The sequence below is a fragment of the Seriola lalandi genome, unplaced genomic scaffold (genome assembly GCF_002814215.2).
Source record: "Seriola lalandi dorsalis isolate HSWRI2012SDOR001 ecotype SW California unplaced genomic scaffold, Sedor1 jcf7180002054767, whole genome shotgun sequence".
Taxonomy (NCBI): domain Eukaryota; kingdom Metazoa; phylum Chordata; class Actinopteri; order Carangiformes; family Carangidae; genus Seriola; species Seriola lalandi.
This window is the reverse complement of record NW_019525320.1, coordinates 1686782-1700036: the sequence shown is the minus strand read 5'-3', so window position 1 is coordinate 1700036 and position 13255 is coordinate 1686782. Positions and strand designations below refer to the sequence as shown.

General features: G+C 42.4%; 2 protein-coding genes across 3 annotated transcripts in view; both read left to right on the top strand.

The window, feature by feature from the left end:
• Positions 1–78: 78 nt before the first annotated feature.
• b4galt3 (UDP-Gal:betaGlcNAc beta 1,4- galactosyltransferase, polypeptide 3) lies at positions 79–9216 on the top strand. Of its 2 annotated transcripts, none has more exons than XM_023425251.2 (8): positions 79–381; positions 945–1036; positions 1126–1691; positions 1842–2077; positions 3241–3431; positions 3530–3652; positions 4563–4667; positions 5760–9216. In XM_023425251.2, the coding sequence occupies exons 3-8, from the start codon at positions 1409–1411 to the stop codon at positions 6115–6117; spliced, it is 1296 nt and encodes a 431-aa protein (XP_023281019.1). In that variant the 5' UTR covers positions 79–381; positions 945–1036; positions 1126–1408; the 3' UTR covers positions 6118–9216. The 2 variants fall into 2 exon arrangements, with proteins under 2 accessions (XP_023281019.1, XP_023281018.1); XM_023425250.2 differs by having other exon boundaries at positions 942–1036.
• A 3708-nt stretch (positions 9217–12924) lies between these two features.
• The window catches only part of atp6ap1lb (ATPase H+ transporting accessory protein 1 like b), a 13435-nt gene continuing 13104 nt past the window's right edge, over positions 12925–13255 (top strand). Inside the window, exon 1 of the mRNA XM_023425290.2 lies at positions 12925–13110. Coding sequence (XP_023281058.1) covers positions 12977–13110 — 134 coding nt within the window. The 5' untranslated portion in view covers positions 12925–12976. The remainder of the gene's footprint in view (positions 13111–13255) is intronic.

Here is a 13255-nt window from a genome sequence, read left to right as displayed (position 1 = left end):
GCGTCACCGCGGTGCGCCCCAGCCCATCTGACTGGATGATACATCCGCGTTTGGATGAGGCAGAGCGCACTTGCATGTGTTGACACTGGACAGATATGCGGCTATGCTTTTGCGTGTGAAAGCGTCTGCAGCTGCAGCGCTCTCTAAGCAGCTACGGGGAGATTTCGACTCGGATGAGCGATTAGGAGGAGGAGGAGGAGGAGGAGGAGGAGGCGGAGGAGGTGGAGCGACCAGCATCAGAAAAGAAAAAGCAAAAGAAAAAAAAACAAAAAAAAAAACGATAGGCTATCTTTTGGTCCATCGCGTCCACTCGGTGGCAGCGGCCCGTCGATTGTCAGAAGAAGCCGGGGGCTGGATTTGAAATGTCGCAGGGACATGCTGGTGAGTCGGCTGGTGCAGCAGAGCTTGTATTGAATTAAAACGACAAAATTGCCAGATTGCCTTTGTGCAATCTTGTAGCCAGCGACATTTTTTTTCTGACATATTTCGCTTTATTCATGTAAATACTGCACATGACGGTAGATGCTGATAGGCTGATCACCTGGATGGAAAGCTATCTGTAGCCTACTGAGAACCATGGCGCTGTTTCTCCTCCTTTACTAATAGCTCTGGATTCTGGTTTCCTGTCTCAGGAAATTCAGACGCACTTTCATTGATGCCTCCAGTGTCAGGAGACATGCTATAGCATGAAATTGTTTGGACAAACAGGGAGCTGTAATGTTGGATTAATTTGAGCTGCAGGCATCAGGCGTCTCTTCCTTATACGCCCCATGGAATGTCACTGCTGGAAATAAGCCATTCTAAATAAAGAAGCAGACATGACATTTGTTTGTAGCTGCTTGTCATTCCCCAGCTTAATTTAGCTTACAGTGGACTACACAGCAGTACTGAGGCAAACCTGCTGCTGCATTGTTACTCACTTAGGTCTTATTTTCTTTCAGAAGCTTGATGATGAAAGGGGGAAGAGGAGGAGAAAGGTGGAGTGAACCGTTTATGGCCTGGGACAGGTTTTAATTAGACCCAATTGCAAAATCAGGTATGGTACATCCAGAATGATATGATGCACTAACAATAACAAAAAGCAGTAATTGTAATTAACAATCATTTTTTCTTCTTTCCTCTCAGCTACGTCTATGGTCAGGAGGTGATGGCGGTGCCGACTGAGCTTCACCACTACTATTACCCATTCCTACAGATGGATCCTCACCACTTGCACATCTGAGCCTGTCCACAGCACTGCCTCTTCCCCCACCCCCCTTCTCCTTCTGCCTCCCCTTGCTCATATCCTACCTTTTCCTCCACCCTCCTCATCCAGCTACCACTTTGTTCTCCCTTCCCATTTCTCCTCCTATCCCTGCATCCAATTTCCTCACCTGGAATTTCTCTGTATCTCTGCAATTATTTTATTATGGCGTGCTTTGGGCGCTCTCTGGACTCCCCGTGCACACTAGCCTTGCTGGTGGGCTTCCAGTTTGCCTTTGTCCTCTATTTCTCCCTCGGGGGTTTTAAAGGCCTGGTGTCTGTCCTGGTGCACACCACAGAGCCGGAGTTTGATTACTCTCGACCTCATGACGTCTACACCAACCTCAGTCATCTGGGAGTACCGCCTCCCCCGCCTCGCAACTCTGGCACTGGATCCCCTGCCACAGGACCACCACTGAGAGACTGCCAGATCCCCTCCCCACTGCTGGGTAAGGGAGGGAGGGGTTAAATGTGTGCTGTTATGACATGCATATCCAGTAAAAGGCACAGTGAATGTTGTTAGTGTGTGGTATTCTGCTAAGATATTGGTCAGACAAAAGCCAGACAGTATCACTGAAACTTATCCCCCCCCCCTCCAGTCGGACCTGTGTCTGTCCATCTGTCCTCTCCTCTGTCTCTGGAGGACATCAGACAGAGGAATCCATTGGTGTTGCCAGGCGGACGCTATCGGCCTCCAGACTGTGAACCCCGCCACCACACAGCGATAGTGGTACCATACCGGAACCGGCAGACCCACCTCCGTGCCCTGCTCTACCACCTCCACCCCTTCCTGCAGAGACAGCAGATCCACTACAGCATATATATAGTGCAGCAGGTCAGGTTATGCATGAGTGTTTGTGTGTGCACAGGCTGGTTTAAAATCATATCAATAGCTTGCACTGTCTCCGTAATACTAGTGTAATACTGGTATACAACTGGTGTGGTACACATGTAGATATTACTGGAACTAAGAGCAACATTATGTACTCGTACAATAATAATAATGATAATAATAAACTTTATTTGTATAGCACCTTTCATACAAGAATTGCAGCACAAAGTGCTTTACATTTATCTTTTAAGAAATGACATGCACTAAGTGCGTCATATGAAAATACATTAAATGAACATAAAAACATGTTAAAAGCAATAATGTAAAATGAGATGGAATAATAATGAAATAAATAAATAATTAAAATGAGAGCTGGCTGAAGGCTAATGTGAAGAGATAAGTCTTAAGCTTTCTATTAAAAAATACTTAGTGAGCTGCTTCTCGGATATCTATTGGTTGTGTTCCATAGCTTTGGGCCGTAACTGACAAAGGCTGCATCCCCAATTTACAGTTGTTGCTGGGAACGTTCAATAAACCAGCTGTTAGATTATCTCAGTGTTCCTGGAGATAACAGTAACAAGGGAGTTAGTTATGTAGCCAGCTGGTCCTTGCCCATTAAGGCATTTGTATATAAGGGGGAGGACCTTAAAATGAATTATAAATGTAACAGGACGCCAGTGAAAAGCAACTGAAACTGGGCCAAATGTGCTCTCTCCTGTTGGTTGTGGTTTACAGCAGAGTAAACTGCAGAGTTTTGAGTTAGCTGAAGTCTGTCAGTGGTTGTTTTCGGAGCACATAAAGGAGCTGTCTCTAAGTTTTGCTATTGCTACATATCTAACATTACCATTAACAGCTGTTAACTTAGCAGTCTAGAACAAACGTTGCAAGTTCAGCATCAAACTTCATTCCTTTACTTGCCAAGAGCTGTCTCCAGCGGTGGAAAGTAACCCTCTTATTTTGCTTCTATTTACATCACTTCCTGTCTCCCTTTGAAATTAGCATGCTAAGCAGCTAGCTCCAGCCTGGTCACTTTCTGGTTTTTGTGTCCAGTCTGCCCTGAAGAAGTAGTGCTTCTCAGAGGCCTTTAACACATGCTTTGCTTGTTTTGAAATCAATACATTCATGTGTAACTAAGTGTTCTCTCCTGCTTCTGTTTCTGGCTTCAGTGGGGGAATGGTACTTTTAACCGAGCCAAGCTGCTTAACGTTGGGGTGCGGGAGGCCCTCAGAGATGAAGACTGGAGCTGCATCTTCCTGCATGATGTTGACTTGCTGCCTGAGAACGACCACAACACCTACACCTGCCACAAGCAGTTCCCCACACACCTGTCTGTGGCCATGGACAAGTTCAGATACAGGTAAAAGCAGTGCGTGTGTGCATGGATTGGTTACGTTTAAATGCATTGTACTGAGACATTAAATTCAAGATTGTGCATTGGTGATATGACTCTCCCAGGCTGCCGTACCCGCAGTATTTTGGTGGGGTGTCTGCAGTAACCCCAGACCAGTACATGAAGATGAATGGCTTTCCCAACCAGTACTGGGGCTGGGGTGGAGAGGATGACGACATTGCTGCCAGGTGAGGACGGTGAATGTGAGCTCCACACCCTGCAACGACGTGCACGGCCATCTAAGCCTCTCTATTTCCCATACTCTTTCACTGTCTTTTGCTTTACTCACCTATCCATCATCCTTTTTGTTCACAGTTTTACTGTCACGTGTTTTTCTTTTCTTTGGCTTTTATTTTATGTGTCCTAACATGATCTTTCATCGTCATGTCCCGTCCCACTGCTGTGGCTTTGCTGTGTTTCTCTTGGAGTGGGCTCAGTGAGTATGTTCGAACGGACTAGCTCGCAGATTTGGGCTGGGCTGCGTGCTTAACAGTTTTCAGGCAGTTTTCAAGCTCATCTCATTTCTATGATACTTCGGTCCCCTCTCTCCACTCTCTGGCTCCTCTAGCATTTGCCAATCTATTATAAGCGGCGCTGAATGCAACAGAAAAATGATAATCCAAAAGCTTGCACAAACAGTAACATGAAGCAAAACTACAATACTTCTCCCCTACTTTTAAGAATATTTATGCATGATGGTTGCAAATGAAAAACTATCATATGAAGGGCATTTACAGTAGTTACGTGTTTTGATTGACTTAGATGACTGGGGTGGGACACAAGCACCAGAGATGGAAAAAGGGAACAACAGTTTTTTCCATACATCATATATGGGAGGTGTTATTCTCATACATCACCAACAATTCTAGGTTTGTTTTCTTTATGTTTCTGTTTTTTTTTAAATGTAACCTTTAGAGGCTAGATGTACCTAGATTGAGCAGTGTTATTGCTTTGAGTAATAGAAAATAGCATGAATGTTTGAGCACCAGGTTTGTTGATGTAATATTATCCTCACTCTGAAATTGAGTTTTCCAGTTTTATCCTACTGATTGAGAATCTGCTGTTCCTGTTGACTCCTGTTGTGTGCTGCTTGTCCAGAGTTCGTCTATCTGGCATGAAGATTGTGCGCCCTCCAGTGGCCATTGGTCATTACAAGATGATCAAGCATAAAGGAGACAGAGGCAATGAGCAAAACCCACGCAGGTACAGACGGAGACATTTTTTTCCCTTGATCTGAGTTTCTGGTGTATTTGCCTCTTTTAAGTTGGATGTTTCTGAACTATGACATAACATACTGCATTTAACTTATAAATAGAAATTAGAAATAATCACTCACTTTGTGCCACTACATACTTGTCCGGGCTCCACTCTCATTGCTGGAGCCAGGCATTAGGATTATGTTGCCTTTCACTTTTTGTCCAAACCTGTCCTACCTCCAGCTCCTGACATGTTGAGCCTTTACAGTAATTGTTGTTTCATTCTTGTTGACATGCTGTTTAGTATGGGGTTGGCATTTTCTTCTGCCTGCTCTGTGGTGCCAACTATTTCTGCTGCCTCGGGCAGCTTACTCATTTGTTTTTTGGTTTAAAAATCTGTTATTTTTTCTCGTCCATAATACTTTGGAAAGATTTTCTTGATTACAAAAACAAGCTTCTGCAAATCAGCTGTAGCGCTGTTAGGAGCACTTTATTACCTTTTTCAGGGTCTTTTTCATGTGGTACTGTGAAAGGAATAATTCAACATTTTGGGAAATACACATTGGTTTTCTTGTAGTCCGTGAAATTTGAAGCTTAGCATAAGGACTGAAAAACGAAGAAACAGCTCTTTACAAAGCCAACTAAACCCACCTACCAGAAACATTATAGCTCACTAATTAACATGTTTTTATCTCTTTAGTATAATCCATACAAAACATGTGTAAATATGCCAAGTCTTATGTGCTGAAACTATTTCTCTCCAGGCGCAATCACTTCCAGCAAGTCACTGCACCTGGCCAAGAAATACTTGGATAGGTGGATGTTTTTCCCCATTTGGACAGAGCCATGCTAGCTGTTTCCCCCTGCCTCCAGTCTTTATGCTAAGCTAAGATAACTGTCTCCTGGCTGTAGCTTCAAATTTTATGGACAAACATGAGAGTGGTATCAATCTTCTCACCTAACGCTTGGGAGGAAAGTATATTAACAGATTTTCCAGTATGTCAAACTATTCCTATAACTATAACTATAAGTTTGACCCTGAAATACGCACACACACACACACACACACTCACCAGTGATGTTACGTTTGTCTTTCTAGGTTTGACCTTCTGAAAAGGACCAGACTTAACTGGCGCTCTGATGGCCTCAACTCTCTGACCTATGAGCTCCTTTCCAAACAGCTGGAGCCTCTCTACACCAACCTCACGGTCAACATTGGAGAAGACCCCCGTCTGCCTCCGGGAAAAGCACCCATCCCTCTGAAAACAACAACCCCGGTCCACCAACGTAACACCAGCAAGACGGAAGGCACAGGCAAACAGGAAAAGAGACAACAGAGCAAAGGGTCTGTGGGGGCACATATGACTGGGGCCAAGCAGGTCGGTGGAAAGACAGAACCTGCACGGTCAAAAACATCAAATCAAACAACACAGGAGAAGACCGGCGTGATGAAATAGGATAAGCTATATAAGGTGTACAATAAAAGGCCTGCATCACATCTGTAGCATTAAGTGGCTTCCTCCTTCATGTTGATCTGAAAGACCAAATGGAGAAAACAGTTTAAATCTGTTGTGTTGTGGGACTTCAAGTACACCAGCGTTTTGTGCTCAGTGCCGGTTAGGGATAGTTATGCAATGGATCAAATGAAGAAGCCACTTTTTGTCTGCAGGGGTGCATTCAGGAACACGACTGAGTCACCTCTTGGTTTATCGTCCACTGAATGTGACTCTGGCTCTCGCGACTGACGCCAGCCCGTGGTCACACTCGCGTAATTAGGAGAGGAAATATGAACGACTCGGTCATATCCACATAGAGGTCCAAAACAAACTAAACGAAAATGAGACAGCAAATATATAAATCTCTGCTCTTTTTCCAGACTTTGCAAGTTGTACGCAACCCATCTGCTGCCAGCAGACCTGCAGCTTCATCAAGTCTGCTCCCCCCCAAAAAAAAGAAAAAAGAAAAAACTGCTGCTGTCAGTCCACCCCACTCCACAGTGGGTTTGTGTTTCTGTGCCTTCTATCTTTTATGCTCATTTTATAGACTGGTAAAGTTCTGGTATAGTTGCTTTTAGACGCTGACCTGGGGTTGATATTTACCTCTACTTGCCTCATGGCAAAAGTTAGACAGCGGGCAGGATAAAGCTGATTCTCGATCAGAACAAACGATTTGTTCCAGGACTGCCGTTTTATATTTGTGTGCACTGATCAAGCGCTGACCAACTCCATAGTTATCAGACAATTCTAGAGTTTATATTTATATAGAGACTTCTTTATTTGTTTACTGGTTTGTTTTACTTGTCCTTCCTTACAGTCTGGTGCCTCTCTCTCTCTCTTACATTTAGTTTCTAGACAATCAAACAATAGCTCTGTATCCAGCCACATAACAAAGTGAGGAAATATTATCATGACTATCTTTGCGCCTGTCAGATAAACATAGACTTGGCATGATAGTTGTTGTCCTAGCTTGACTATACTCTCGATACATGGATAGACCTGTGCTTCTGATATTATCTGTGGTTTTTTGAAAAAAGTCATTTTTCTTTTACATAAGTCAGGTATCGGGATAAAAGCAAACTTGGAAGACAATATTGAAGGCACGTGACTACACATTTGCCAGTTTTTTGATTGTGTTTTAATTACAAAAGGTTCATAGTTACGATGAAGCAGTGTGTATAGAGCTAGGTGAGCTTCTTACTAGTGACATCCTCACAAAGGGTCTTTCAGTATATTGTGAAAGACCTCAGTGCACCTGAAAGCTATAAAAGGAGTGTCATGCCTCTCCTTGTCTTTCTTCATTTGGTACAGCAAAGTTTTTGTGTCTTGCAGGACAGGAGACAAGGAAGAAGAAAGAAAACCTTTTTATTATGAGGAGGATACCAAATCAGAACATGCATATTATAGGTCAATTATCACCTTCGTTGTTCATCTCTCTGGTATTCCGTTTTGTTTTTTTCACATCAGCTATTTGGAATGTATTGTTTTGAGTGTCCATCCTAGTTTACCTGTTGTGAAGGGTGAGTTTATCAGGTGAGGTGCTTAGTTTGTGGACGAGGACTTGAATATGATCACTGATAGGCCGTAGGATTTCTTGCTGCTATCTGACTAGGGGAGTGGTGAACTGTACAACTAAACAGCTTGAAAAAATGACATATTGTAACACAGAATTGCTGGTGTGGAATTGTTTTATCATATTAACAGGTAATGTATTACTTGCTAATTTGAATGTATTTTATTTATTTATTTATTTATTTATTGCATCACTGATAGACACTGATAGATGATTTTGCAGTGTGGATGTGTTTTAGGGCTTGAAACCCCCTTCCCCGCTATAGAGCAGATTATTACCTGTTTGTATCATATCGCCACGTTTCATATGTTAACATAGTGCCTCATGAAATAAGTCCATATGACTGACGGATTGAAGGCATACTGCTGGGTCATATGTTAGCGCCCTCAAGTGGCACAGCCTATCATAGCGCCAGCTAGGAGGAACCAAGGACTGAATGAAACTGCAGTGTTGTGACATGAATGTTAATCATTAACGTTTGGCCATTCACAGGTTTCAGCCAATCAAATCTTTGCACTGCTCTGTGTGGAGGGTTTCTCGTTTGCGTGGCATCACATGATTGATCCTGCCAGCTTAAAGGTGTAGAACAACTAACTGAACTTTACTGGTTAATAGAACCAAAAACTACACGGTGTGCATTTTATGAATGGATATAGAATTTATAGAAGGAGTCTATGTTTATTTATGGAGAAATATTACCTGTTTTAAACAAAGAGTGCTATACAAACATTGTCTTGACAGAGTACATAGAAAGACGATAAAACCTAATTTCTTAGCTTTATACATCATAATTATTTAGTTGCATAGCAATAGAAAATATAGCCTCCATTTATCATATTGCCCAGGACAATGCCTATATGACATGAAGCAATGACACACTGAAAGCTTTTAAGGATGTTATATAATCTCAGCAGATTAATCAGCAAACTATGTGCTTACCTGGAGATTGTTACTATATTTAATAAATAGGCTAGTTTTTATAAAGGATATGTTGCTTAAGTGTTGGAAATATATACTGTGTAGTTAAATGAAGTCAGTAATCAGGATTGGGACTTCATGGTAACATTTTTTTATTTCAAAAGTTTTATCATGAGTTTGTTCTGTCATTAAACACACGTTTGAGAAGTGTAAATGCAATGTAAGAGAACCACCTGACTAGAGAGTTGGGAAGTGTACGCATTCCCGGCAGATACGATGCGATTAACACATTATATCACTTATATGGAAGTACCATAATATTTGCATCACCCGTTGATGCCTGTCATCATCTTAGGTTGCCTTATTTACTGACCTTATCTTGAAGATGAAAGATTGTGTCCATATGAGTGTGTGTGTGTGTGTGTGTGTGTGTGTGTGTGTGTGTGTGTAGCGTGTTCATGTGTTGGAGTGTGCAGAGATCATGGTCAGCAAAAAAGGCAACAGAAGCAGTGAACTACGGTGTTGTGACAGACAGCAAATATGTATACCAATAAAAACTCATAATCAAACGTGTCTCTTTCCACATTTTCTGTCATTAACAAAAAGATAAAACATAAAGGTTGAGCCACACGCGCTTAAATACCCTCTTCACTATCTATACATTTAATTTAATCCTTAGAGTGAAGCGCTTACCCACCCACAACATTGGAGGCCTCTTAATGAATACAAGCTGCAGCATTCTGATTAATGCTGCTACAGCTTAAACATCACAGACATCAGATGCTCATGCTTGCTGCTAGATTAGCAGTCCTATATTATCATAAACACATGCTGTGGAGCAATCTCAAACTGCTCTGGGCCGTTACATCACTGCGTGTATTGCAGGCCTCAGTGTTCTATGTGGGCATAAAGAGCAGGATTAAAAAGTTGGATATGAGATCAGACCTATAAATAGACAGTAACCCTCAGCTGTGTATGTTCGATCTGTTTCATAATCAAAAATGCTGTATGACTCATCGAGAGAGGCCAAAACACAAACTCATGAAATGGGGGGGACAAAAGGAGCACCTTAACAACCGATCCCAATGCAACGCCAACACAGACTACAGCCTCAAAGAGCTGAGTTAACACCTGATATACTCTTATTAGAAGCTTCAGTAATGCAGTATACTGTTCATACTGGCAGGGCTGTTGTAAAAGGTTATTTGTCCCCTCCTGCATGATACATTTACCATTTATTCTCTGCTTAAAACTAGACTGAATAAAGACTCATTTATGACAGCAATATCTATCTAAAGCTGGCTAGCATTAGCAAAAATAAGCCATCATAACTTACTGGTCATTCCAGACCAGGAAAGTCTCTAGCAGCAAAACTCCTCCATTAAATTGGACAAGGTTGTGCTTTTTTATTTGTGAACTCAGCGTTTCATTAGAACGAGGTAGGTTTGTGTTATTTCTTACTTCAAAAGTTACACAGACTCATTTTATTGAATAGTACTGAGCCTGTTTTAATTATCGATCTGTACCACATGTTTAAAAAAAAAAAAAGGTGAATAAGACCATGGTTACGGTGAGATAAACTATCTATCCTAACCACCCACACCGGTGAGTCGGGTATCCAGTCTGTAATGTTGGACCTAATATTATGAGACATCACAGCGTGCTATCTTCTTTTAAAGTCGTCACACCTGGACGTCTTCCTGCGGGATGTTCTGTGATGCTGTCACTCTCTGACGGCAGCGGTGACAGTCTCGTTTGCTCTTTCCCTCCAGTAGACTGACACACTGGCCTGCTGAAGTAACCGTGGCAGGCAGTCACAGAGGGCTGAGACAGCTTTTAGTCACCTCCTGTTACTGTATGACCTCGGAGACACAGGTGACCTCTCATACCCTCAGCAATACTTTAGTAGCCCTCTTAGCACATCCACGGGTCACACAAACACATGCAGCACAGGATGATATGAATATATATAGATATAGTCCTGCAAACCATTGCGCATGGACGCATGTATAAGTGAGCCACATTAAAAAAAAAAGCAGACACACAGATAGTGATAGACATGATAGAAAGAAAATCTTACTATTGCTTTGTGTGCTCATTTTGTTAATTTGTTATTTCCTAACCGTAGCTAGTGTGTCAGCTCGTTTTATTATTATTTTTCAGGTTGTTTGTGTAATATTTCACAAACACATTACACAATCATCCATTTATATTCACCTGTCCCAGAAGAAAATAATTATTGCAAACTGAATTACAGGGCGACACATATGCCCCAAACATTAATATTTAACTAAATATTATCTATGATATTACTTCAAATAATCCTTCAAACAATCAGGTAATGGCTGAGTATATGTGTGTGTGTCATAGTCACCCTGTATGTTATGACTTTAACATGTTGGTATTTGTATAAGAGGTAGTAAATATCAGTAGCAAAACAGATACTCACACACGCATTAAGATGTTCTGTCACACTTGCAACTACAGTGTCCTTTATTTAACACTGACACATTGAGTGTTCAGTGGAAAGGTAGCCTATGACATAATAGCTCCATACCACGATGACAGAGAAACTATGGTACCACTTTACAATAAGATAACGGATTTGTGAATGGTTTATAACTAGTTTATTAATTAGCTTGTTAACACTTCAACACTTGAACACAAAATCATTTATAAGCTGTTTATACAGTGACCTGTTGCTTGCCAAATAGTGAGCCCACATTTCTCTGTACTGTATCATATCTCATTAATTACTGAGCTTTCTTTGTTTTCTCCGTCACCGTCCAGCATTTGTAGCTACGTGTCTGCTTCATCACATATTTGTTAAGTTACTTGTGGTTAACCACCGTCAGCATCTCGATGATCAAAAAACATTTGTAACTGGCAAAAGGGAGCCTGATTGTAAAGTGTAAAACACATCACCACTTATTAATGAGTTACTATTATTTATAACTGGTAACTCATTATTAAATTGTGATGGGCTTTACACTTTATTTTAAGGCCCCTTTTACCTCCTTTTTCTTTTTTTTCGTTATAAATGGTTGTAAGTCATTAGTAAAATTAATGAGTAGTAAGCATTAAATGAATCTTGCCAAATGGTGCGCCTGCATCAATGTATGAAAACTTTTAGTCTATCGCCTAACTTGTTTATTTATGATTTACAAAGTGTTAATAACCGAATTAATAACCTAATTATAAACCATCTATAAATCCTGGTACCGAAACGATGTTAGCGCCGAACTGTTTCAGAGGAGGGAATTTATTGTCTGATATAAGGAACAGAATCGAACATTTTTGCAGTCACTCTTTGTGTGAGTCATTGCCACGCATCGATGTGAAAATCAACCACGATAGTAGGTCACAACATTTAGGTTATATAACCACTCCTAATGTTGTGCTCTGATAAATCATCACATCATCAGATATGGAAGTAAAAAAAAAAAAAAAAAAAGATAAGAAAGGCTGTATGAAGATCCTGGGGGCATCTCACGCATGGGGGCTAAATAATGAGGAGGAAACTGGATCAGCCGTCAGGGTCGTCAGGGTCGGACCCTCGTTCCCGTCTCATCCCACGGCTGCTCAGCTGCTCCTGTCATCCATATTTGCAGCCTCAGTGGACAATTTCCTCAGCTGCGGGGCCTCTCAGTGCTCACAACAACACATAGATCAAGTGAATTAATTCTGCTATTGTGGCAGCGCACTGGAGATCTAGGTCATGCAGTCATGGGTCCGTTTTTTTTTGTTTGTTTTGTGGCCACCTAAAGTCATGTCAACATCCTCCTATCCTCCTCCTCTGACCTTGACATTCCCAGGTGATTTTCCACAGAGGTGTGTGCATGTGTCTGCGAGTCTGCTCCTGTGACACTGTTGTTTTGTTTTTTTTTGTTTTGTGCGCAGGCGTGTGTGCCAACATGTGTCCGTGACCATGTGTGTGTCACCATGTGTACAAGTGTGTTATTTTGTAGGTATTATAGGTATGATGAGATGTGTTATGAAAAAGAATGAGCCGCTGTCTATACTTAGGGCTCGCCTGCGGCTATGTGTGCATGAAAGAGAGGAAGAGAAGATAGAGAGCGCAGGAGTGGAGGTGGGAGGGTGAGCAGAGTGAGAGAGGCAGAGGGAGGATGACAAAGAAGGGAGTAGGGCGGGAGGAGGAGGGGGAGGAGGGAAGGTGCAGCGAGGGGACCGTGATGCACGCTGATCGGCTCTGCTCGCTGCTGATTGGCCGCGGCGACTGCCAGTCAGAGGTGCTGGGAGTCAGCCACTGCTAGGAGAGCAGATTATGAAGCGGAGCTCAACCAGCGGCAGTCTCCTCTCATTGTCTCAATGGCTGCACACGCATTCCTCCTCTGCTCCCTCGCCTTGCTGTCCGCTCTCAGCCGGCCCGGGCTCTCCTTCTCTGATGAAGAGTCGCAGCCGGGACTCGTCTATGAAGAAGTGCCTGAAATCCTGGACAGAAGGTAAATCCATCCTCTCTATGGCTGTGAACAGAGGAGGGGTGTAGGGGAGAGGGGGTGATGGTGGTGGTGGTGGTGGTGGTGGGGGGGATGCCGACGTCCCCGCTGCGGAAAAAATCACTGGTATAAGAAGTCTTTTTTGTTTTTC